The following is a 22014-nucleotide window of genomic DNA, read 5'->3' as shown; positions in this document are numbered from 1 at the left end:
GGTTCTAGTGACTCCAATAGAGGGTGGTGATGAAGGCCTTCGAGGGAGCCATGCAACATCATTATCGCGTTGAACCCCTCAATGTGGTTGTTGGGGTCTGAGGCTCCATCGTACTTCTCGAATTGAGTAGGTCGCCATCTGGCTGGGGGGAGCTCGTCGACTATCTCTTGGATGAAGACGGGCTCTTTGGTGGGTTGTTGACCATGGTGCTGCTCTATTGGTCGAGCCGTTGGAGGGGCAACGCTTCTATCCACTTGGTTATGCTCCAATTTGGCTATAGCCACTCTCTTAGTTCTTTGATCTTAGTGTCTTTGTCGATTAGGACCACGTTCCTAGACTTCTCCCCTTTCGGGATTGTAGGATGATCTCAGGCCGAGCTGGATTCGACTATCGAGATTGGTTATTATTGCAGATGTTGTCCGAGCCGTGTCGGCACTCGGGCGGTGGTGGGATCTACTATGGGCATCGTGTGCACAAGACCAGGTTGGGGAGTCAAATATTTTAGATGGCTTTGGCTATTTGCGGTTGGACTGGGCCTTGTGCCTGTCTGTGTAGTGCCTTTTGTGGTCCTCGGTGCAAGGAACGGCTATAGTAGGTACTTGCGTGGCAGGGCATGTAGCTTGGGGAGGGTGAGATGGTTGCCCCAATGTCTCCATCATGGCTAGGATGTGATTGACTTTTTGCTGCATGGCTTGGAATTGAATGGGGTTGATCGCACTTTGATGTTGGGATCTTGAGGTGGAGAGTTGCAAAGTGGGCGGGATCCCTGAGATGGGGAACAGGCTCCGGAGCGGTCGGATGTGTTTTTAGGCATGGTTGCTTTAAGTGTATGAAAAGGTGTTTGGGAAATGGGTTTTCGTATGCTTCCCATAGACGACACCAATATGATGTTGTTCCAAACCAAGGACACAATCAAATAATCCTGCCAACTAGACAAGGCTGAGGTGGAAAGACGAACCTACACACTGAGATCTGCAATCAGGAGAAAGGTCAGAGGCTCGAGGAGTTATCCCCTGGGTTAGTACTCCGATGCTCAAGTCAGTTGGGTAGAGAAAGAGGTGGTCGGGTCGAGCAGGTTGCAATAATGTTGGTTCGGGCCGAAGAGATATTCAAAGATTATTCTTCCAAAAGTCCCTTACCTCGAGCGAGGAATATCTATTTATAGTTGGGTGTCCGTGTTCTAGAGGGATAGGGCTTCGGGGTTGTTAGGATGAGGTCGTCCACTGAGATCTTCGAGAGGTTTCCTCTTCCTTGGTAGAGTTCGCTTCCATGTTCATGCAGGACACACCTTCTTAGTCATGCTCTTCCGTTACACGTAGTGTTGACCATGCTTAAGAGAGAGGACATATGTGGAGGTTAACACATGACATCCTTAACCAGCTTAACCATCACCCAAACACATACAATAATGCAAATGGTGGTTTAATGGGCAATCATCATGGGTTTTCAATGAGAGATCTGAGGTTTTCAAGGAAGCCATTGATAATGTCTCGATTCTAATGTTGAGTGGTGTAAAACCAACTCAAAACTGACCTTCTTTGATATTGATTACTAGTATTTGTTTTCTAATCATTTAGCTAGTTTTGTCTTCGTTTAAATACATGTTAAATCAAGCGTACTTGGTTCGGATTTGGGTCAATGGAATAGTATTAGCTTAAATTCATTTTATATTATTTTAACAATATTATATGATCTGTTTTATATTTTTTAATTTTTTATTACCATTATTTTTCCTTTTTTACATATTGTTATATTTATAATAATTTGTTTACTAATATATCTTTTTTACATTATTTATGTTAAATTATTTTTACGATATATTATATTTATGATAATTTTTACTATTATATTATAATTTTTTTACTATTTTATCTTTTTTTCTATTTTTTTTACTATTTACAATTTACAAATCTCCTTATTATATTTTATATTATTTTTATTCTTAAATGATCTTTTTTATATATTTAATTTTTTATTACCATTATTATTATTATTATTATTAGTTTCTTTTAAACTTTTATATATTTTATAATACTTTTTACTATTTTATCATTTCTAACATTACTTTTTTAATTTTTATTTATTTTTATCATATTTTATATTATTTATTATTTTTGTAAATTTTTATAATATCATTATACTTTAATCGTTTTCATTTACTTTTATTTAATTAATGACTTAAAGGATAAATTTGTAAACTGCAACCTTTTCAGATGTCACAACATTCAAATTATCAAATAACTTCACTATATTCAAATGTCTACAAAAGAAAAAAAAATGATTTTCCACTAGATGCTTTCAAAGCTTTTTCAGATGTTTTTTGTCTTTTCAGACTTCAAAGTTCAGATTTACTGAATGCCACCTAAGTTCTAAACTAAAATTCTATTTTATTGGCATTACGTAAAATATTTCAAATCAAAATGTTTATAAACTTAGAGTCTTTTTTATGGTTCATGGGACTACACAAACCATGGAAGCCCAAGTCTAGAGAAGCATACAAACCTTTGAACTTGGGCTTATGTTTCAAGCCCGAGCCTAGGTTGTGGTCATTATCACTGCTGCAAAGTGCAGCTTGACCCATGGGCTTAGCATCTCTTGAACTCAGTCCTGACAAGGGCCGTACATAGGGGTGATCATTTCAGCCCGGCCCGACTTGGAAATTCTAGGCTTGGGCCTTGGGTTTTGTGTTCAGGCCAAGCCCGGGCCCGGGCCCACATCAGGCCTGCAAATTTTAGGGCCAGGCTTGGGCTTAATACTTCAAGCCTGGCCGGTCCACATATATTTAAACTTACATATTTTGTATATAATGTATACATATGTATACATGTTATTTTACATTATATTATATATTTTATATATAAATATTATAACATGACATGTATAATTAATATTATATGTAATATTTTATATTATATAATGTATAAAATAAGTTTATATGCATGTTATGTCATTTAATGTATAGATATGTAATGTTTTATATATGAGTGACATTGGCCCGAAATCAGGCCCGAGCCCGTATAAACCTGGGCTAGGACTTATGTTTTAGGCCTGGAACCTCAGGCTGGGCCGGGCCCAGGCCAAGCTATAGCTGTTATCATAAATGCAAAGCCCAGCTTGACCCGACCCATGATCACCCCTAGCCGTACATAGATTTAAATAGTTTTTTCAAAAACGGTTACATTTCACCTCAAAACGGTTTTTTAGTTAAAAATCGTTGATTTGATCAGCAAAACAATGACCTAGCCAAACTGTTGACTTGGACAATTCTTTGGCCGCTTTTTTTTTTCATTTTTTTTTGTTAGAACAGGCCATCCATTTAGACCAGATGATCAGACCATTCAACCCGAGAATCAGACCCCATAATGGATCCCTGTCTGATATGGTTTTAAAAACATTGATTTAAAATAAAGCACACAACCCTCTATATCGGATTTTCTTCACACTCTTATTCTAAACAATACATTTTCAATATAATATTCGCTTCGCTAATTCCTTAGAAAACAAATAATATTTTATCAAATCCAAATTAAACTACTATTCCTACTAATTGCAAAACCGAACCAAACCATAAATTGTAAACTGTATATATAATTATAAATATTTAATAATTTTTTTATTTATCATGTTTATGATTCCAGTTTATTGGCCACTTATTTTTTGGATATTATATTTTTTCCATATCATAGTCGAACCCTTTTACTTTAGTCTTTTAGGCATGGTCAAACTTTTGATTGTGTTGAAACTTGATTGGATTTATGAATAGTGATTGTGCGCGATCTGGAAGCTCCTAGCTGGAAGATGACTTGGACCATAGTCGCGTGGCAAGCTGGACCAAGCTACAAGACAAAGGATCAAAGAACCCAGGGTGGTTGACTCGGTGGTGAGACTAAAAAGTACTCTATTTTTATCCCCAAATATTCACTCTTTTACATTAATTTAGCACTTAATTGGACTCATTACTTTTGTATTTCGATTCAGGGCAAGAAAGAAGGCAATTGGAAGAAAAACAAGGCAAATCGGATGATTTTGCACAGTTTCGGCACCATTCAGTAATCTGGGCATAACTCTCAAGTCCGGACTCCGATTTGGATAATTCAAGAGGCATCAGTAAGATGAAAGAAAGGCCCACAAATTTTATGTTTTTGGTTTTGACAGATTCGGTCCGCATCAAAGATGAAATCGGGCCTGAAGTCGGAGCAAGTTCGTAGCAAGGCCCATTTCACAACTGAAGACCAATTCGCAGAAGAGCCTTGTAGCAGCCCAAGTTATTAAAGTAGCCCAACTCGAATTCAAGAGCCAAGAGTCCAAATTTCGAATGTAATCTCCAAAAAAGATAGTCTTATCAGATTTAAATTTTGAATGTAATCCTATAAAGATAAGAAGATTAAGATTAGATCACTAGATAAGAGATAAGATAGGATTAGTTCAAAACAAGATCAGGACTTTCTAATTTGAGGTTAATCTCCTAGAAGGAATTGGAAAACAACCCTCTCCCTAAGCTATATAAAGGGGAGGGGGGGGACCAACTTTAGCCATCCAACAATCCATCAATCTAGCATCAAGCAACTCAATCAATCAAGAAGATCAGTTTGACCTTCTGAGAAGCAGAGCAAGGAGGATTCGAAAATCATGAGCAGCTAAGCTTTTCTTTTCTGGTTCAAGGGGGGATGTTCGATTGTGTCATCGTGAGGTTTTGTATTTAATTCAGGTTCTTGCTTTTTAATTCAAGTATTTGTTGGTTCTTGTGCATATTCTCTATGGATGTTGATGTTAATTAGTCTGACAAATTAATTAATGTTGATCTTCCTACTGCTACCCATGATTTGATGATCCGTAATTGTCACAAATAATGGTACAAGTAGCAAATAGGTTAATATCTTTCTGGGTCAATTGTTCGTGACAGCCTTTGACCAATGTATTGGCATGTTTTAACCTAAAGGGAATCAATGGAATAAGATTCGATAATTGTAGTTATCTCAATTATTGTTATCTTGGTTTAACTGTTTTCACAAAGGTGATTGCTATCATTAATTGATATGGAACGCTATCATACCCAGTTGGTTAATGGTAAGTGTTGATCGAATGCTGGGTTTGGTCAACTAATTTAGGAAAATGCAAGGTTTATTATGGCTATCCTAGTTAAATACTTGAATTGCAAGACTGCTGAAGTTTACCTATGATCAGTGACCAATTGACTCAATCTGAACCCTTGGATCAAAATTCGGTAAGACTGAATTTTCCTTGTAGTTGTTATTTGCTGTTTTGTTATTCTTAAATTTTATTCATTCCCATTCTTTAAATTGCGCATTCGGCTAAGAAATTCCTAGCTCCCTGTGGGATTCGACATGGTACCACTGTCACTACAAATTTATTGTAAGGTGGGACTAGCATTAATTTTGAGGGCTTCGACAACCCATCACTCGGCGTGGTTGCTCCGATGCTTAAGTCAATATTGTATTATGGTTGCAAGCTGAAAACTTGAATGCTAGAGTGCTAGTGTGCAAATAATCGTGCGTACCTGAGTTTTGAGGGTTGATGCCCTTATATAGTTGGGATGTCGTGGGTCTCGTGAAACGCTCTTGAGATCTTTGGCCCATGACGTACGGATCTGTTCCGCTTTAATAGGAGAGTAATGCACCAATTAATGAGGTTTATCACTTCCCTTCGATTCAGGCGGGATGAGGATAAGGCTTACGGTTACGCGGCATGATCCCGAGAAGTTTGGAAACGACGGTGAGCACCCGAGGTCCCCTGTTCTACTGACGTGACTTCATATGTCAATTTGTTGCCTGGCTTGCAGGTCGCGTCTATGTGTCCCTTGCATACTAGGTCAGGCCAAATCACCCCTTATCAATTGCCCCCACTCCCCGTGCCGTGGGTCCTGACCCGGTGTGGGGAATTCACGGCGAGCCCAGGTTGGTTTAGCATGACTTCCAAGTGGTTCAGAGGGTGGTTCTTTGGTTGAACCTTCATGGCCCTTTTGGCTCAACCAGGGAGAACCGAGATCGTGTACTGGGTACGCGCGGACGCCATGCCGTTTATAAATTCCGTGAACGTCAAAACACGCACTCAACCGATTTTGATCTCGGGAGTCATGCAGCTTGTTTTCATGGGAGCCATCAGATCGTGTACAACTTGAACATTGAATCTCAGTTGCGGTGGCTATAAATAGGGCTAGAGGGGCCCATTTTTCTCGCCATATATCACGTGTTGTAGTTTGGTTGAGGTCGTGCTTCAGTCTTCCAGGTCGGTGTCAGTCGCCTTTGCATCCGAGGTCTCATTGCTTTCTTCAGTCTTCTTCGGTGCTTATGAATCTCTCGGCTAATGCGAGAAACTCTGTAATAGTCTTTGGTCGATTCACTCTAACGTACCACCTGAACTCCTTGTGTGTGACTCCTTTTTTAGCTGCGTTGAGGCGTACTGCTGAGTTGAGATCTGGTATCTGTAAGCACGTTTCATTGAAACGTTTGATGTAGCTTTGGATTGACTCACCTTCCCTCTACACCACGTTCAGAAGGCTTTCTTGTGACTTTGGGCACTTCTTACTAGTGATGAAGTGGGTTGTGAACATGTCTACAAACTGTCTCCAACTTATGGTGGAGCTTGGCGCGAGATTCCTATACCAAGCCTGAGCTAATATTTTGAAAGTGGTGGAGAAAGCCACACACATACACGCTTCGTCTGCCCCGGCAAGATGCATTTGAGAATGGAACGTGTCTACATGATTGTTGGGGTTGTAGGATCCGTCGTTCTTGTCCAATGGAGGTACCTTGAAATCTTTTGGCATCGGAACTACTAATAGCTCGGGTTACAAGGGGGATTGCCAGCTCAACAAAGTTGGAGCCACTCGTGTAGCCACCAAGCTTACCTCTTCCCTTTTCTTGCTCTGCTCCAACGGTTGGTTGTTCTTCATTGGCAGGCTGTTCCTGGTTGAGGAACGGTGAGTCTTGCGACGCCACCATTGTTGCTTCTTTACTGGCTCGATGTTTGTGCTGCTGACTTCTGTATGGTTAGGCACTTCAATTCTGGTATGCTCTCACTTCTAACACTGTCGCGAGGTGGGTCATGGTTCCTTCATGTTGCTTCTTCTTGGTTTTGAGACCGGTGTTGACTGTTGTGAGGCACCGAGGGGTCTCATCTTGAGTCCGCACGTCGGGCCCTAAGTTGACGATCATTGCGTTGTGATCCATTTTTCTTCGGTCGCGAATGTTGATGTTGATTGACCCTCTCGGATTGGCTGACTTTGGGCCTATCCTTCGGGTTCCCCCTTTGAGAGATTGGGGGAGTGTGTTGTCCGTCCATCCTGCCCCGAGGTGGGGTCTGACCCCTGGGGGGACCGGTACTTGCGAGGTCCCCTCACCCTAATGGGGAGATCGGCGAACATTCTGATGGGCCCTATGCTAGTTTTGGTTATGGTTCTATCCTTGGTATTGACCTATTTGCTGGGGTGGAATCTGCTATTGGTTCGGCTGTAATGGTGGAAATTGTTGTTGATATTGTTGGTAGAAATTATACTGTTGAAACTATTGGAATTGGTGGCTCAGTTGCATTTGGATCTGCATTGTCCTGACAATCTAAATGAGGTCATCGAATTGGGAATGCCTGATCCCAGGAGGGATCACCGAAGGCTCTGAAAAGGTGGTGTTCACCTTGGGCAATGGGACATTTATCTGCTGAGTTGTCTGAGGCACTGATGGAGAGGGGATCTCTGAAGCAGTCAGGGGAATGGTAAACTGCCCAATAGTCACTAGGAGGCCTTGAGGGAGTGATGTTTGGTGATCCTACCCCCCAATGACGTTAATGTCAATGCCCTTACTGGTGTTGTTGGAAGATGCCTTTGAAAAAGAGTGTGATGGTTGATGAAATGTAGTGTTGACCTTTTGATTGGAATCCCACAAACAACATCAATTGATTGTGCACGATCTGGAAGCTCCTAGCTGGAAGATGACCTGGACCTTAGCCACATGGCGAGCTAGACCAAGCTGCAAGACAGAGGATCAGAGAACCTGGGGTGGCTGACCAGGTGAGGTTGCTTCGATGCTTAAGTCAATATTGTATTATGGTTACGAGCTGAAGGTTTCAATGCTAGAGTGCTAGTGAGCAAATAATCGCGTGTACTTAAGTCTTGAGGGTTGATGCCCTTATATAGCTGGGATGCCGTGGGTCTCGCAAAACGCTCTCGGGATCTTTGGCCCGTGATGTATGGATCCGTTCCGCTTTAATAGGAGAGTAACGCACCAATTAATGAGGTTTATTGCTTCCCTCTAATTTGGGCGGGATGAGGATAAGGCTTATGGTAACACGGCGTGATCCCGAGAAGTTCGAAGATGACTATGAGCCTCTGAGTTCGGTTACTTGGCACCTCGGCGCAAGTGGGTACCGAGGTGCTCCGGGCTCCGAAATGACCGAGCACCCAAGGTCCCCCGTTCTGCTGATGTGACTTTATATGTCAATCTGTCGCCTAGCTGGCAGGTCGCGTTCACGTATCCCTTGCATACTAGGTCGAGCGAAATCACCCCTCATCAAATTGCATTGGTTCAAAATCTCTCTCTAGATGCAGTATTGCAATGCATATCAAGCAAGCTCGCTTCTTGGGGAGTTGTTTTTTATATTTTTACTTTTGATAAAAAGAAACATTTCATTCACTATCATAGTCAACCGCAAAAGTTAGCCATGGTGCAAGTTGTGGGCCTTGTGGCTAAATAATAAACTACCACATGGCTAACATAAAATCGTTATGTGCAATTTAATTAGGCCGCATTTGGCAAGCCTTGTCGCGCGAGCTGATAGCTTTTTAAAAGTGATGGAGCGCAATCCAGTCGGTCCTAGCTGTCAATGGTCTTGCCTCCGACTAGAGCGGTAAGTGCCTGAAACGAGGAAGAGATCGAGTGATCTCCGGGGAGGAACCCGGTGAGAGTGCTCCGTAGCTCAAGTTAGTATTCTTTCAAAGGCAAGACGAAAGAGAACCAGATAGCGCAAAATTATCACCTACCTCCATTCGGGAGGGAAAGGGGGCTTTTATCATCACTTCGCGCACTCGCTCCTAGGCTCCTTTCAGGTCGGGCATTATTACTTCTGTGTTTCTGCCAGTTCGGGTGTCATCACCTCTGCAGGGGCAGACAACTACCACTGTTCTCTGTCGGAGCCGCCTCTGTGACTCGAGGTGGCGGTGGCAGGTGGCTGGTGTAGTGCGGCTGTCAACTGTCAGATCCCCTGAGTGTCAGGTTCATTGAGGTGTGGCTGTCAACTGTAAGATCCCCTGAGTGTCAGGTTCGCTAAGGTGCGGCTGTCAACTGCCTAGGAGACGAGGCGCCGGAGCGGTACGTGAGCTGGCATTGAGTTCGGATAGGAGGATGGCCCGAACTACTCCGAGGGGTCAGTTCGGGTTACTGCCCTTCGCGCTCCTCGCAAGGCTCGGAGTAAAAAGGGGGGAGCTCGAATTCCTTTTGGGGAGCTTGAAGCTCCTCTTTTTGGAGTTCGCACCTTAGGCACTCTGCCGTGTCGAGCTGTCGCTCCTGCCAGGTCACCCTTGGTAGCTTCCACGTGTCGGGGGACCCAGGGGTCAGGCCAAATCTTCCTCCATCAATTGCCCTTCACTCGTGCTAAGGGTTTTGCTTTAGTATGGGGAGTTCGCGAGGTGATGGGTGTGTTTGTTCCGCTTGGGCCGCGCAGGACTATTCCTGCTCCGCTACCTTGTTGGTTCGAGGAGCCATCTACGTGAAGGATCCAGGGCTCCTCATCCCAGTTCGCATTTGGCTTAACTGAGAGGAATGCCACCCTGGTCGCTGCCTTACGGGGCTCGGATTCAGTTGGCCTGGGAGCTCCAGGTTCACCTGAACTGGGGATCTCTGGTTCAACCGACCTGGGAACTTTGGAGTTGAATGTGCATTCTGCGATGAAATCTGCCAAGGCTTGGGCCTTAATGACAGTTCGTGGCTTATATTGGAGGTCGTACTCGCTGAGCTCGATGGCCCACTTCGTCAGTCGGCCGGAGACCTCAGGCTTGAGTAAGACTTGCCTCAGAGGTTTGTTGGTCAAGACGATGTTAGTGTGAGCCTGGAAGTACGGGCGGAGCTTTCAAGCTGCGATTATCAGTGCGTATGCCAACTTTTCTATTTGTGGGCACCTCGTCTCAGCTCCCTGCTAAATTTTACTAACATAATAGATGGGTCGCTGGACCCGATCTACTTCTCTTATTAGTACCGAACTGACCACTTCGTCGCTTGCCGAGAGGTACAGTTCTAGGACATTGCCCTCCTCGGGCCTGGTTAAGACCGGTGCACTAGCGAGGTATTTCTTGAGCTCGTCGAATGCGAGCTAGCAGTCTTGGGTTCATTCGAACCCTTTCCCTTTATTTGCCTTAAAGAAAGGCAGGCAGCGGTCTGCTGATTTTGAGATAAAGCGGCCTAGGGCGGCTATGCGGCCATTCAACTTTTGGATCTCCTTTAATTTCCGGGGAGGTCTCATGTCTAAGATGGCCTTGATTTTTTCTGGGTTGGCCTCAATGCCATGTCGGTTAACAATGTACCTTAGGAACTTGCCCGAGGTGACACCGAAGATACACTTGTTCGGATTTAGTTTCATGTTAAATTGTCTCAGAATTTGAAATACAGAATACAAATCTTGTATTAATTCGTGCAAGAATTGGGTTTTGACGACCATGTCGTCTACATAACATTCTACTTTTCTGCCAACTAGCAGCTCAAATTGTTTATTTACAAGCCTTTGAAAGGTCGCTCCGGCATTTTTCAATCCGAAGGGCATAACCTTGTAGCAGTACAGACCGAACTCCGTGATGAACGAGGTTTTTTCCTCGTCGGCCGAGTTCATTCTGATCTGGTTGTAGCTCGAATAGGCGTAAGAAACTTAGCAACTTGTGCCCCAAGGTCGCGTCCACCAAACGGTCGATTCTGGGCAGTGGGAAGCAGTCTTTTGGGCAGGCTCGGTTTCGGTCGGTGTAGTCAACGCACATGCGCCACTTGTCATTGGCCTCCTTCACCAGGATGGGGTTGACTACCCTGCTCGGGTAATGGACTTCTCTTATGAAGTCGGCTGCGAGGAGCTTTGTCACCTCCTCGTCAACTGCTTTCCACCGCTCTGAGGCTAGGTTACGTTTCTTTTGTCTAACGGGCCGGACTACAGGATCGGTATTAAGTTTGTGAGTTATAAGGCTGGGGTCAATACCGGGCATCTCAGCCGCGGACCATGCGAAAATATCTAAATTTTGAAGCAAGAAACTTACCAGTTCAGATCGTAGAGGTTCCTGGACGGAAGCACCGATCTGTAGCGTCCGAGCTGGGTCCGCGGCCGAAGTTGGGATCGCGACTGTTTCTTCCGTGGGTGCAGCTCGTTCTTCGCCTTGCTCCGTAGGCCGCTCTAGTTCGAGGTCGTCGACCGCCTTGGTCTTTCCCTTCAGGGCGGCAACATAGAACTTGCGGGACTCGAGCTGGTCGCCCCGCGCTACCCCCACACCGAAGTCTGTAGAAAACTTCATTGCCAGGTAGTAGGTGGAGACCACTGCCCGTAGGACATGAGTGATCGGCCGCCCTATTATGGCGTTGTATGGGGAGGGGGTCGCGACCACCAGAAAATCGTGGCTGAGTCTGACCGCACAAGACCATGTGTCGACCTCCATGGGCACTGTTACTTTTCCAAGGGGCCGGACTTCTTCTCCACTGAAGCCCATCAGAGGAGTGTTCGCGGGCTTCAAGTCACTTCCCCGCAATTGAAGTTGGTCAAATGCTGACTTGAAGAGAATGTCCAACGAGCTGCTCGAGTCAACGAGTACGTGTCTGACTTCGAAGTCGTTGATCCTCAGCTTTATCACGAGTGCATCATCGTGAGGGTGGCGGACCCCTCATGCATCGTCTTCCAAGAAGGAAATCGGTTCTCCCATCTTCGGCCTCTTCGAGAGGTTCTGTTCTTTTCGGGCAGCCCCGCGAACTGAATTCCGGGCCGCCGCCGAGGTACAACCTGCTACCACCGAACCCCCCACTATTACGTGGATGGTTCCTCGAACTGGCCTCTCTTCCGGAGGCTGTCTCTGCGGCTGTTCGGTCGGCCTGCTGGTGGACTCGGGAGCATCCTTACCGTGCTCTCCCTGCCGACCTGTCTTATTATTCTATTATTATTGTTGTGCTGTACAAAATTTCTCAAGTACCCGCGGCGGATGAGTTCCTTTATCTCGTCGCGGAGATTATTAGAATGTTCGGTGCTATGACCGTGGTCCCTATGGAAACTATAGTACAAGTTTTTGTTCCTCTCGTTTGGGTTCCCCTTTAGGCGAGGTGGTCACTTAACGTATGGGGCGTCTTTGATTGTCATCAAGATCTCAGCCCGCTTCGTGTTCAAAGGCATGTAGTCTGTCCGAGTTGCCATGGGAGTCCGGAATGGCTGGCTCAGTTTCGGCGTGCGAGCCAGATCCTTCCGGCCGTCTCCTTGGTTGGGGAGTTCTTCTCTCTTCCTTTTCTCAATCCCGCCCCCTATCCTTTGGTTGATCTCCTCCTCCGTTCACATGAACTTATCCACAAGCTTGAGGAATTCAACAATGGTTGCGGGCTGTTTGGCCGCCAAGTGCCATTTGAACTCCTTGTGTGTCACCCCCATCTTGGCCGCCGCGAGCTGAACTGCGTGGTCCAGGCGCGGGATCTGTAGGCACGCGTCATTAAACCGCTTGATGTAGCTGCGGATGGGCTCCCCTTCCTTCTGGACCATGCCGATGAGGCTCTCTTCGGTTCAGGGGCACCGCCTGCTGGAGACAAAGTGCGCGGTGAAGACCTGTACGAACTGGGCCCAGCTCCTTATCAACCCGGGGGCCAGGTTCCTGTACTAGGTGCGAGCCACTCCTCGGAAGGGGGTAGTGAAGGCCATGCACATACAGGACTCGTTGGCCCTAGCCAGGTGCATCTGGGACTGGAAAGCGTCAACATGGTCGCTGGGGTCGAAGGACCCGTCATACTTGTCAAGTGGGGGGAGCTTGAAGTCTCTGGTCATGGGAACTACTAGGAGTTCCAAAGACAGGGGGGAGGGGACAGAGAGGATAGGGGCAGCTTTTACCTCGTCCGAGCTTGCTTCCGCTTTACCTTGGAGCTCGGGCAAGACGTGGGTTGTAGTTCAGCGGCGCCTCTGCTGTTTGGAAGGCCCGGCCGGCGTTGGCGCTGCTGGCCTCGGTGTTCCCGAGCTCAATGGGCCTGGATTGCTGGAGGTGGTCCGCGGCTAAGGCGCTGAACCGGTTTTTCGTGTGCAGGAGCTCGTCCTGAGAGTGCCGAGGTGACGTTGACTTGAGGGATCGGGTCCCTAATCTGCCGACGCGTGGTGGGGTGGGGGCAGTCGCTTTCTCTTTCCTGCCGGGGGATGAGGCCTGGCTTCTAGATGAGCCTCGAGCTTGGGAAGGCTCTCCGTGGTGAGGGCGCCCACCCTGAGGGGAGGGCTTGACTCGCCCATCCGCGGGGTGCCGAGGTGGAAGCTGCGGCTGACTCTGAGACAGTTGGGGGAACTGCTACTGGTAGTGGTATTGGGATACATGGTTCAACATCTGCTACTGGTAGATCTGGTGTTGTTGAAGCTACTGCATCTGGGCTTGGATGGCCCGCATGCCATGTACCAGGTCATCAAGCTGGTTCTGGCCAGTTGCCGGGGGAACAATGGCTGGTTCAGCAAAGGTGGTTTCAACAAAGGGAGGAAGGGGGACGTTCACGGCGGGAAGGTTTACGGGCGCCACCGCTCGTGGTGCATTCAAGCTGGGGATCCCATCCACCGAAAGGGGGATGGTGAACTGTCCGGTGCACACCATGGGGACTGGAAGTTGTTCCCCGGTGGCGTTAATCTCCGTGGTACGCCTGACGTTGCTGGAAGAAGCCATGGATGCTAGGGTTTCTTTAGAAAGGGGGGGGGGTAATGAAAGTTTTGGAGGGAGGCTTTTAGAAGCGTTTCCCACAGACGACACCAAATGATGGAGCGCAATCCGGTCGGTCCTAGCTGTCAACGGTCTTGCCTCCGACTGGAGCGGTAAGTGCCTGAAACGGGGAAGAGACCGAGTGATCTCCGGGGAGGAACCCGGTGAGAGTGCTCCGAAACTCAAGTTAGTATTCTTTCAAAGGCAAGACGAAAGAGAACCAGATAGCACAAAATTATCACCTACCTCCATTCGGGAGGGAAAAGGGGGCTTTTATCATCACTTCGCGCACTCGCTCCCAGGCTCCTGTCAGGTCGGGCATTATTACTTCTGTGTTTCTGCCAGTTCGGGTGTCATCACCTCTGCAGGGGCAAACAATCGCCACTGTTCTCTGTCGGAGCCACCTCTGTAACTCGAGGTGGCAGTGGCAGGTGGCTGGTGTAGTGCGGCTGTCAACTATCAGATCCCCTGAGTGTCAGGTTCGTTGAGGTGTGGCTGTCAACTGTCAGATCCCCTAAGTGTCAGGTTCGCTGAGGTGTGGCTGTCAACTACCTAGGAGACGAGGCGCCAGAGCGGTACGCGAGTTGGCCTTGAGTTCGGATAGGAGGATGGCCCGAACTGCTCCGAGGGGTCTGTTTGGGTTACTGCCCTTCGCACTCCTCGCAAGGCTCGGAGTAAAAACGGGGGGAGCTCGGGTTCCTTCTAGGGAGCTCGAAGCTCCTCTTTTTGGAGTTCGCGCCTTAGACACTCTGTCGTGCCGAGCTGTCGCTCCTGCCAAGTCACCATTGGTAGCTTCCACGTGTCAGGCGGCCCAAGGGTCGGGCCAAATCTGTGGCTGTCAACTGCCTAGGAGACGAGGCGCCGGAGCGGTACGCGAGTTGGCCTTGGGTTCGGATAGGAGGATGGCCCAAACTGCGAGGGGTCTGTTTGGGTTACTGCCCTTCGCACTCCTCACAAGGCTCGAAGTAAAAACAGGGGGAGCTCGGGTTCCTTCTAGGGAGCTCAAAGCTCCTCTTTTTGGAGTTCGTGCCTTAGACACTCTGCCGTGCCGAACTGTCGCTCCTGCCAAGTCACCCTTGGTAGCTTCCACGTGTCAGGCGGCGCAAGGGTCGGGCCAAATCTTCCTCCATCAAAAAGCCTACAAGCTTGATTTTGCGTCTTTCTCCGGCAAGATGACGCGGGCCCAAAAAGATGCGAAAAGCCCAATTTCCGTCTAATTTCAAGAAGCTTGAAATGAAGCTTCCCGCTTTTAGATGCGTTGAGAGCTTGCTAATACGTGTCATTGTTGACACGCTGACAAAAACGAACAGTGCCAATCGATGGTTTCCCATTTTCTCAAACATTTGGGGCCTCAAAACTGAAGCCACTCCTCTTCTTCTTCGTCTGGTCAGGTATGTCGCTTCTCTTCCTCCTTCACCTTTGGGTCTTCTTTCTTCTTCTTCCTTCATTGTTCGTTTCTATTTTTTCTTGTTCTCTTACCATTTTCAACTTGCTGAGGAACCATTGAAGAACGATTGCGCCAGAAGTGATTTTGGCAGTCAAGGAACAACCCACATTTGACCACCTCTTTAATTTTTCATTGTAATTTCCAGGATTTGAACGATTGAGTTTGATTTTTATGTTCTACGGTTGTTTTTTCTGGTAAAATATTTGTTGCTCGAGTATTGGGGTTCGGGTGTTGAATATTTAGGGTTTGAACTTTGAAAGATAGTTGGAACAGTGGGGATCGATTATTTGATCTATGGTTGTAATCTTGTAGTTATTTGTTTGTTGAATGGATTTGGGTTCAAACATTGAACATTTAGGGTTTGAAGGGTAGTTCGAACAATGGGGTTCGATTGTTTGGGTTGTCGAATGGGTTTTATGCTTGAATGTTTATATTTATCAGTTCCAATGATTGAGGGGTTTGAATGGTTGGAGTCAACTGAGTTATATCGATTCAGATGTTTATGTTTACCAATTGCAATGATTTATGGGTTAATGTGAATCGGTTCAAAGGTTTACGGTGTAGGTATTGAAAGTTTTAATGCTTAATCGGTTTTACTGATTTATCAGTTCCAATGTTTCTTCTTCTAGGGTTTCGTCTTCAATTCTAATGTTTATCAGTTTTGCTTAATCGGTTTTACTGATTTATCAATTCTAATGTTTATCAGTTCTATTGCAATGATTTATTAGTTCTAATGTTTCCTCTTCTAGTGATTTTTTTTTCATGATTTTATGAACAAAGTACACAGTATTTATTGAATTTATTTTCTGTAAATGAAAATTCCATATTTAACCTTCTAAATTGTGAAACAAGACCAGGAAAGTCTATTGATTAGGGATGATACTTTGGAACATATCTTTGAACATGCTAAAGTGACAGTTTGAAGTTTGGCCAGTTTTGAGATTTTTGGGAGTTTTTTTCATATCTATTTTACCGTCCAACTATTGTTGCTTTGGATACTCAACTGATCTACTCTGTGCATGGTTTTTTGGCATGGGAGATGGGACAAAATCCTTGGCTGACCCTCTAGTTTCCAGTTAATCCCTCTCTTTTATGCAGCTGAACTCTGCGTTCTCACAAAGAGAACTTTCCCTTCCTTTCCCTTCCTATTCCTACCTTATTCTTTCAAACCAAACATACACTAGTTTCTAGTCCTTGGCTGACCCACTAGTTTCTAGTAATCCCTCTCTTTTATGAAACTGAACTCTACATTCTCACAAATACAACTTTTCCTTCCTTTCCCTTCCTATTCCTACATTTTTTCTTTCAAACCAAACACACTAGTTTTGTAGTAATTCCTCTCTTTTGTGAAACTGACCCACTAGTTTCCCTACCTTTTATGAAATTAAACTCTGCATGTGAAATTATAAAATAAGTGATTTTCAAACGGGTTTTTTTCCTCTATTTGGTTGCATGTGGGGCCCACATTATGCATTTTTCATATTATGAAATGCATGTGGGGCCCACATTATGTATTATATGAATTGCACATTTAAACATGCATGTGAGCCCTACATGTGTTAAATGAAAGGTTTACTAGCCCATAAACAAGATATTCACATATATATAACATATATATTTTCCTCACATTACCAAACGGTATTCTAGCTTTTAACTCACCATGTCTTTTAACTCATTTGTTTTGCCTAGCATCCATTGGTTCCAATTTTTGGATAAAAGAGTGGTGTTAAGCGGTGGGACCATACATTAGTGAGTGGGGTTGTTGAGTAGCATCAATGGTCTTCGACATTCGACAAGTATATATTAATTAGGGTAGTGTTTGGCATCAATGTCGTTGCTTTAGAAAACGGTGATACATCAACGCTACGTTGGAAATATTGATGCTTCGAAAAACAGTAACATATTTGGAACTATTTTCTATAAAAACAGTGCTCTAAACCATGCTTCGGAAATTGAAGGCATGGTCTGAGGAAACGTCGAATTCAACGTTTTTTCAATTTGGATCTCGTTGCTGCCAATGAAGTCATGATGTGGCAATGACGTGAACTTCCTATAATGGGTATCAGTGGTAAAAACAAATATGGAGTACTAGTACCAAGCAAAAGGTGTTGTTGTTGCTCTAGGAAACGTCCTACCTGGCAGTAACATTTCCAAACAAAACAAAGATGCTGTTTTCTTAGAAAACGGTGCTTCCAATTCACATATATACAGAAAATGGTGCTATATATACAACATCTATGCCAAACATATACTAGATATTTTGCATTGAAATTAACAATGTTTTCCTTGAAAAAAGGGTTTTTATTGTTTGGTTGTACTCCTAGAAATCTTATCTTCACCATACAGGTGGGATGAATCATGACCGTGGATCGATGCCAAATCCACGAGCAAGATGTGGTGTATAGGAGGACTACTAGTAGACTAGAAGGGGGCTGTAATTTCAGATTTCTTAGGTGGACTACAGTTACTTGTCCCTAAAAAATGATTTTGGAAGAACTAGAAGAAATCTCATTTTCCCATAACTTTTGTTCATACCCATCATGCATACAATTAAACACCCAGAACTCCGAAGTATAAATTCCTAGAAAATCATTTATTCCTTCATTTTACAACTAGATTAACCAAAGAAAGCCTATAAAACAAAGTTGGGGAGAATTAATGTTGACGTAGATAGGATGTTCTACATGTCAAGTTTCTATTTATGATAATGCAAAGATTAATATATATATATATATATTCAATGATATATATTAATCAACGAAAATAAAATAAGATAAATAATCACGTTGACATGCATGGTTAGACCATTCGATTTGGTAACCATCTAAGCAACCGATTTCGTTTTACTTTTAATCCGTTTTTGAGCTAAAGTGGTCAATGATCCATTGATCATATCCATTCAATTTGTTCAATGGTTTTTGGACATTTTTTTTTTATTTTTTAAATTGAAACAAACCATCCGTTAGAACTGGATGGTCGAACCATCAACTTGGAAACCGGTGGGTGGTGGCCAAAACAATTCCAGTTCCGTGTTAATTTTTAAAACCTTGATCATGGGTGAACAAGCATGCTATATGCTAGGTAATTGGACATGTTAATTAGTAATTGGCCCAAGGTTCAAAGTATCGGCACATATCGACCCATATTGGCCGATACGTATCGTGTCGATGGCTTCTTGATATGCCCCTATAGGGGTTGTATTGGGTCAGACCATGGTTCGGAGGGTAACTAGGATGTAAACTAACCCATTTGAACCGGTTTTGAAAAAAATAAATAAACATAAGAAAAAAGCACCGACATAGGCTGATACGCCCGACCCATGTCAATATTTAGAACCTTGAATTGGCTCTAAATTAACTCAAACATGCATTTAAATATAAAAAACTAGAAAATTATTTTTTTATTATTTTATATGTAATGAACTAGAAATATATAAAAATTTTGGTGAATTAATGTTATTTCATTTTTCCCTAAAATACATTTTTAAAAAATAGTCCATGCATCGCACGGGTCACCACTAGTATATATACTAAAACATAGCAGTCTAGAAATTTTCCCCCTTTCTGAATTTGTTTAATTTTTTTATTCCATGTCACTTTTGAAAAAAACTAATGAGATGATCTCCTTCTCCATAATGATGATGATGATGATGATGATGAAAGAACAAAAAAAGCACAAGTCGGAAGTTTTTCCCCCTCTTGTTTTTCTCTTTGTTGCAATGTTTACCACTGAGGATTAGGTTTTAAGTTTTTACCACCTTTAACCTTCTCAAGAGCTTTATACACAAGAACATAGATTGAAGAAAGGACTCATGAAAGCGAGAGAGGGAAGTATGGGAGAGGAGAGGAAGTACAAGCTGGCGGGGAAATGGAGACTGGAGTTGATCATTGAAGCCAAATCTTTCCTGTTTGAGTAGGGAAGGACAAAGGGGAAGGCTCACTTGAAAATCAGAGAAGGGAGCAGGGCGACGATTCTCCTACCAGAGGAGGCCTGTGTGTGGTTGAAAGGTTTTGTAGATGGAACTGTTAATTCCTCACGGGCAAAAGGTTGGAGAAACTCGTTGACTTGTGAGAACAAGAGGTTCGAATTTGTGCTAAAAAGGAATGGAAAAGGGTGGTTCATAAGGGTTACCGAACTCTTTGGTAATAACAAAAGGCAAGTGTTGTGTATTCCAGAAGGCCTGAAGCGGAGAGGGTGGGCTTCTTTTGCTTTTAATCTTCAGGCTTTTCTCTTGGAGGTCGAAGGGAGAGTAGAAGAAGCCCCTGGCTTGAAGGATTGTCTTCATTCTGTCCTGTGTAATCAGGTGCCCTGCTTTAAGCATTACCTTGAAGTTTTGGTGTCCAGCTCGACTATCCTCCGACGAGTAGCTTTGGAAGAAGGGAGTGGGAGCTGGGAGAAGAGGGTGGTCCTAGTGGCAGACAGGGTGATAGAAGATTGGACGAAAGTTTTAGAAGTAATTGCAGAGAGGTTGGGATTAGATGAAGATGTATTGTTGCTGCCTTTTGCTGAAAAGAAAGCTTTATTAGATACTTGAGATAAGAAACTGATCTTCAGTACTTTCCTTGTAGAAGGAAGTTTGATTCAAGTCCAGAATTGGGCTCCAGATTACAACGAAGTTGAACCTAGAGCTGACAGCTTTTTGATTAAACTTCTCGGTCTTCCTTTCAACCTTTGGAATGATCAAATACTGAGGAAAATTATTAGAGCGTTGGGTGGAGTTCTGTTAGAGGTTAATTTAAGAAACTTGAGAGCTGTGGAACTTAAGGTTGCTGGGATCAAGTCGGAGAACTTGTCGCGGGCCTTCGAAGTTCTCTCAGAAGGTGCTTGGTACAAGGTCTGGTTAGCTTCAGAAGATGAAGCCTTGCTTTGGGGAAGACGACTAGAGGTTGAAGGAACTGGCGAGTTTGCAGGTTGGTGAACACATGGCCTTCACGGGCTGGTGGGAAAGCCTGGTGCATGTGGGCGAAATACAGAGGAAGGGGAACAGTTGCAGGGGTGCCCCAAGTCTCGAAGCTTTCCTTTTAAGGCTTCCAATTCAAATTTTTTTGAAGAGGGATTGTTTAAAGAGGGTGGCCCGTCCTATGCTGACGTGACTAAAATGGGAAAGAGTCCTTTGTGCTCAAAGTCTTTCTCTTAATCGGATTTAAGGAAGGTTGGGCCGAACGGGTCAGTGGGTGAGCCTTCACTTGGTTTTAAAAGCCCACGTGACAACTTAAGTCATCATGTGGGGCGGGGCATGCTTGGGGCGATGATAGATGGCAACATTCATCTATCATCGTCTAAGTCTCGCCCTCTCAACTGTGGAGGGGCAAAGTTGGCGAGAAAGGTAGAAGGACGCCGGCCTCTATGCTGGGTCCGACGGATAGCCGACGATGCGCAAAAACACAACATTCCTGATCGCCCGAATCCATGCTATTTGAGAGGTAGAACAGAAGAGAAGGAAGAGGCTGACCAATGTTGGACAAGCTGCGGCTCAGATTCTGAATATGATGAAAGTTCGGAAGCCTGTGGAAGTTTAGGTAGTGTGGCAGATGAAGCTCTATCTAAAGATCAGAATAGGGATCCTTTTGGCCTGGATTGTTTGTTCTTAGGGGATTCGGTGGGGGAAGAAAATGAGGAGGGGGAGGAGCGGGTGAATGATCTTAACCCAAATCTGGCTGAGCCCCCCTAGTTCTAGTGCTTTGCAAGAGGTCGAAAAAGAGGTAGCTCGGGTCTTCTCAGAGATGAACAAGGGTACCTCACAGAGAGGTACATACTTGGGTATAGAAAGGGGTCATTGTGTTGATACAACGACAGGGATTTTCTTCCCCCAACTCTGGGAGACAGAGTACTCTAATTTCTCAAAAAAGAAAGTGACTACCATTCCTTCGCCTTTGCTCTCTCCTCATTTCTCTGCCTCAGGTAAATCCCTTAACTCTGTCAATACCATTTTGGATACTAATGAGCACTCTGTGTCTCTTGTTCCAAATTCTCTTCCCAACCAAGAGTCGGAAGCCCTTGGTCTGAAAGCCACAGTGAGTCTACAAGGGGGGGGGGGGGGGAGTGGGTGAGGAAACTTGTAGAGAGACAATAATATGGGAAATCTTAGAAAGCCTCTTGGGTGAAGTGGAAATGAAGGATTTGCAAAGAGGGAGCCTGGAGGGGACAGAAAGGGCTGTAGTTGGAGGTAATGTGAGAAGGAACAAGAAATTTCCTAAGACTGAGGAAAGTGCATCTTTAGAAAAAGAGAAAACTAATGGGGAAGAGTCAGTTGTAGAGTTTGTGAAAAAGTTGGGGTACAAGCTAAAGAACCCGAATGATCTAAAAGCCTACATGCAAAAAAAAGAGGACAGCAAGATGAAGTTTAGAAGGCTGAGTGAAGTGGAGAGGTTAAAAAAAGATATTGAGGGGGACAAGAAGTTTGAAGTGAAAGGGATTAGAAGAAAAGGGTCTAAATAGATAAGGCTAAGAGTTTCAATGAGAATCCTAAGTTGGAATGTGAGGGGGTTGGGCAGCATTAGGAAGAGAACAATCAAAGAGGTAATTATGAAGTTTAATCCGGATGTGGTAATGATTTACGAGTCCAAAAGAATGGATTTTGATTGCAGATGGGCAAGGAGTGTGTGGAGTTCTAGGGGTATAAAGTGGGTGGCTGCTCGTTCGTGGGGTTCATCAGGAGGGATTGTGATCCTAT

At 44.6% G+C, this 22014-nt stretch overlaps 1 protein-coding gene across 1 annotated transcript in view; it reads left to right on the top strand.

Moving 5' to 3' along the window:
• Window positions 1-13900: 13900 nt before the first annotated feature.
• LOC104593514 (uncharacterized) overlaps window positions 13901-22014 on the top strand; it is a 42779-nt gene continuing 34665 nt past the window's right edge. The window contains exon 1 of the mRNA XM_088892270.1: window positions 13901-15285. Coding sequence (XP_088748396.1) covers window positions 15086-15285 — 200 coding nt within the window. The 5' untranslated portion in view covers window positions 13901-15085. The remainder of the gene's footprint in view (window positions 15286-22014) is intronic.

This window comes from Nelumbo nucifera, chromosome 7 (genome assembly GCF_055504915.1).
Source record: "Nelumbo nucifera cultivar China Antique chromosome 7, China Antique-T2T, whole genome shotgun sequence".
In the NCBI taxonomy this organism is placed as follows: Eukaryota; Viridiplantae; Streptophyta; class Magnoliopsida; order Proteales; family Nelumbonaceae; genus Nelumbo; species Nelumbo nucifera.
Note: the sequence above shows the minus strand (reverse complement) of the source record. Positions and strands in the feature narration are given on the sequence as shown.